The 5083-nt window shown below is 35.5% G+C and overlaps 1 protein-coding gene across 1 annotated transcript in view; it reads left to right on the plus strand.

Annotated features, from left to right (window-relative positions):
- LOC107288982 (ERC protein 2) overlaps positions 1–5083 on the plus strand; it is a gene marked incomplete at its 3' end in the record, with an annotated part of 213254 nt that overhangs the window by 76651 nt on the left and 131520 nt on the right. Inside the window, exons 2-3 of the mRNA XM_029284462.1 lie at positions 2388–2411; positions 2963–3379. Coding sequence (XP_029140295.1) covers positions 2388–2411; positions 2963–3379 — 441 coding nt within the window. The remainder of the gene's footprint in view (positions 1–2387; positions 2412–2962; positions 3380–5083) is intronic.

The following is a 5083-nucleotide window of genomic DNA, read 5'->3' on the forward strand; positions in this document are numbered from 1 at the left end:
TATCTTATCGAGTAGTAGGTTGTGATCTACTTTATCAAATGCCTTACTGAAGTCCAAGTAAATTATATCCACAGCATTCCTCTGATCCACTAATTTTGTCACTTGGTCAAAGAATGTAATAAGGTTTGTCTGGCATGATCTGTTTTTGACAAACCCATGTTGGCTTTTAGTAATGACTTTGTTTGCCTCTAGGTGTTCATGGATAACTAAGCTAAGAGTGAAGCTTATGTATATACAGTAGATACTGAGTGGTAGGAGTGGTGGTGGTGGGGAGTTAATGTGTAACTCAGGAAGGAAATGTTACTAAAAAAGTGGAAAATATAAATTTGAAGGAATGATTTTGTATATTGCAACTCAAAACCTGCATCTGCCTAATTTTAACATTTAATATTTTAAAATTTTAATATTTCCATTTTTGCTTGTACGATGTTGTGATCCACCCAGAATCTCCTGATAGTAATATAGGTGGCATATAAATTTAATAAATAAATTTACTAGCTCCCCTTTTCCAACCTGGAATGTTAAATGAATAAGAACTAATACAGGCAAGAAAAAGAAATCACTCTAGAGCTAATTAAAAGAAAGGCTTATCTCCAGAAATTATGGTGTTCCATCATTAGAGATTTTTAAAAGAAAAGATTAGACAATCATTTGTCTGGAATGATATCGGGTCTCCTGCTTGAGCAGGGGATTGGACTAGAATACCTCCAAGGTCCCTTCCAACGCTATTATTCTATGTTCTCTGTTGTTATAGTCATCATCTCAGTCAAATGACTTACCTTTTAGTTTCCCTAAGTTGTCTTTCTCTAAAATAATTGCATCAATTGACTAGTTGCATCAATTATTTTGGACTGGATGTCTGGAAACCATATTGCACCATTTAATGTCTGCATAAGTATATTCAATCTCATCCTAAGGATCATTGTATATATGTGTGGAGGAGACGGAATATAGAAAAACAAACCATTTTGAAAGGAGGAATGTACACTTCTTTGAGGCACACTCCTCAGATTGGTTTAGGATTTTTACAACCTAGGTTAATAGTGTCCAAACCATGCAGTACATTCTGGAAAATGGAATTGTGTTAGTAATTTTGTTTATCATTTCACTGGATGATGGCTGGGAGGCAGGGAGGATGTTTCTTTTATTTCTGCTGTACTTGCCGTATTTTTCCTAATAACAGAAAGATTTTATGTAATTGCCAGCTGGCTTTGGGAATTGATTAACTAACAGCAGACATTAATCTTTAAATAAATTAACAGAACTTTGGTTTCAGATGCAATTTCTACTCTCAGTATTCAGCAATAAGATATAATAGAATTGCATGAGTTGTGGGATCTTCCAAAGTCTAAGCTGGGATTAATATATATTCAGTAGATGACAATAAACACATATACACAATTTTCAAAACTACGCTTCACTGTTTAAAGCCTCATCATAAAATCTAATTTGTATAATCAATTCTTAAACATGAAAGTTAATTTTAAACAGTAAATTACTGTATGTAGTTAGTAAAATACAATCTAAGACTACCAAGTTTAGAAACATAACTAACATGGAAATAAATCCTGTTTATAATTAGTATTCAGTGTTCACATGCCAGTATTTAATATGATTATGTGACATGCCGGCTCTTTATGTGAAAGAAGAACATTCAACCCAACGTGTCTATTTTGAGATGGTACTGTACTATTGTAGGAGCAAATACCAGATTGAATTTAATATGGATGAAGATTGGTACCAAAAATAAATAATTTGGTCAATCCCCGAATTATAACTTGAATCCAAAGTTGAGTTATGGATCCTAAAAGTGTTTTGTACATATCTGACACAATATGCTGCATGAAAAAGTGAAATAAAATTCAAAGACATTTTTTCACCTCTAAATGGGGCATTTGTGGGGTGGAATAAAAGTGAAGATGGCAGTCATAACTCTGTAGTTGAAAGCCCAGCTTTTCTTTATGGGAGAGATCTTCAATTGTGCATCTTGACTTTTCTGATTCCCTATCCCCACAGATGACCTGTCTGTTACAAGTTGTTGCAGTTAGATAAATCAGGAATGAGGATTACAGATTTATCCATTAGCACTGTCAAGGGAATGTGCAGAATAGTGCTGGAGATGATTTTTGGAATGTTTCTGAGACTTTGAATCCAACCCAACTTCTTTTGGTTCTGTGTGCAAAACTGCATTTTTGATTGCATGAAGGGGCGGGTGCATGTGCTAATATTATAGAATTGTAATGCTACTGCATAAGCCAATACTGTTTTTCTTTTTTGCTGGGGATGCTTTAAGTTAGCTTTAGTTCTTTTCGTTAAATCGCTTTTGCTTGCATTTAAACTTTATGTTGATTTTGCTTCATTTTTTTTCCATTTCTCATGCTGTTCAGGTTTTGGATGCCAGGAAAACAAAGGTTTGTTCACTCTTTGCAATCAGTTTGTTTGCAAAATGTAGCATTTCTTAATGTGTGATTTTTTGATATGCTTATTTCAGTAGCTGCAATAATCCTGCTTAATAAAGTGGCGCATAGCTTTCATTAGCAGCCTCATTTAACAGTTTAACTCCTTTGCTTTCATATGGCGTGATTACCACTAATCATTTGCATAGTTGCACTGTATGAAAATGTATAAGCTTCTCTTCCCTCCTACATCTCAACCAAACCTGAATTCTAAGGCTTTTTAGATACAGTGTTTGGTTATGGAATGCCAGTCTTTAACATTTACATTTTTAACATTGTTCTTTTCACCTCCTTGTCATAAGGTTTGTGTTTCACTATGGGTAATATGTGTAGTTTGTACTGTCTTGTGTTTTTCATTCATCTCTGTATGGTTTCTAACTGCAGCCAAGAAGCATCATAACAAATAATATCACTCTCATGTGTAGATTCTCATCATAAATTTTACTAATGATTGGAATATTGTTTTTTTGTTTAAATCTTTATTTAGATTTTTTTTTTTATTGCAGCATCTTCAGCTAACAATTCAGGCACTCCAAGATGAACTTCGAACCCAGAGAGACCTTAACCATCTCCTTCAGCAAGAAAGTGGTAACCGAGGTGCTGAGCATTTTACTATTGAACTGACAGAGGAGAATTTCCGAAGACTTCAAGCTGAGCATGACAGACAGGCAAAAGAGTTGTTTCTCTTGAGAAAAACCTTGGAAGAAATGGAGCTGAGAATAGAAACCCAGAAACAGACGCTGAATGCCAGAGATGAATCCATCAAGAAGCTTCTAGAAATGTTGCAAAGCAAAGGGCTGCCATCCAAAGGGATGGATGATGAAAACGAAAGAACTCGAAGGATGGCAGAAGCGGAATCTCAGGTTAATCATTTAGAAGTGATCTTAGACCAGAAAGAGAAGGAAAACATCCATCTTAGAGAGGTAAGGAGACCGTGCTCATTTTGAACAGAATTCAGCTGCGGTTTTTGCAGAGTTTAAAAAACAAATGGAAACAGGATGGTTGCAATCTTACTTTCTGTAATAGTTTTATAAGTGGTCTTCCTCTCCAATCCACTTCCCAAGTGGCAAGGAGAATGTAAACATTTGAAAGTGATCCCCATGCTTCGGCAATGCCATTTGTAACTTCTGGCTTGCAGTTCTGTGGAACCTAACTGTAAACTATTATACTTTATATGAGTGATGTTTATCTTGGGGAGTGGGTGTCTCTGCATGTCATAGTACACTCCTTTCCTCACACAGGGCCTAACAGTCATTCAGCAAAGTTTATGCAAAGCAGCCAGCGGTAGAGCTGAATTCTGGATCCTTGTCATGTTAATTGAATCTTGCATCTTACATTTATTGAAGGGAATTTTTTTTAGCTCTTTTCTACTTCTTGGGAAGGTGATTTTGCATTTCTTTAAAACAGCTTTTCTATGTAAGGCTTAATGCTGTTTTTACTGTATTACTGTATAAACATTGGTCTTGCTTAAGGGTTTGCTGCTGATTTTTAATAGTACAACCAAGGAGGACCTAAAGATCACCAAAAAGGGGTTGGGCTGAATACAAACTGTTGATCATGGGTTAAACCTGGGCCCAACTGGACTAAGGAGACCTAAGAAGAACGTTCTCATTTTCACACATGGTTCCTCTTCCAGCTAGGAATGTCTGCACATGTATTAAAGCTGGCTTTGGCATACATACAGCCCTTAACCTTTTGGCTTGCCTGGGCTGTACTGAGTGAAGAGAAATTGTCTTGAACTGCATATAAAATATATATTATAGTTGTATGTAAATAACAAACTTCCTTTAAAAGTTTATGCTCTTGTGGGGCCACATTAATAATTGTCCAGGGCTGCATGAGGCCCACAGGCCACAGGTGGGCATACCTACCTTAACTGGCTTTGGATCCAATTTTTTTTATCTGACAATTCCTATTCTAACATGCTTAATCCTTACAATTCTAATTTCCTAAAACTATTTTTCTAGGAAGAGTTAATCTTTTTTTTTTCTTTTATTGTTTTATTATTATTATAATAATAGGAAGAGTTAATCTTGATTAAATCATAAGCCACTGTACAGATTATAGCACAACATCATTTTTTGCAGCCTGTTTCGCAGTAACGTTTTGAGGTATAATAAAAATTGGCACCATTTTTTTTAAAATGTGGGTTTTAGGGAAATTATACAGTTGCCAGATTTAATGGAGCAAAAGCTTACTAAGAATTAATCAGATGTGATAGTGAAGAAGAGATGCCAGAAGAAGGTAACTCCTAGCTACTGGAATTCTGTGTCAGCTGTTCAAGCTGCATATTTCATGCCAAAACAAGAGTTGAACAAGAAGCTTTCAGGCTAATATAGCACATTTCATTCCTTATGTTACACAGAAATGGGCCAATACTTCTGTCAGTCTTTTTCTAGCTTTGGGGCCATTTTTATTCAGTTTTGCCTTTTGCAGCTTATTACTGCAGCTTGATTGGATGTGAACCTAGGCAAATAATCTCAGACAATGTATAATAAAGTCACTATGGATTGGATCTTTGTTTTCTTTTCTTTTTCTCTGTTTATGTCAGCTAATGAGGAGGCATTGAAATGCATGTATATGGGATAGTAAGATTTTATCAAGATACAATGGTCAGTTTTGCATAC

This window comes from Protobothrops mucrosquamatus, unplaced genomic scaffold, assembly GCF_001527695.2.
Source record: "Protobothrops mucrosquamatus isolate PMUCROS unplaced genomic scaffold, P.Mucros_1.0 scaffold619, whole genome shotgun sequence".
Classification (NCBI taxonomy): Eukaryota; Metazoa; Chordata; class Lepidosauria; order Squamata; family Viperidae; genus Protobothrops; species Protobothrops mucrosquamatus.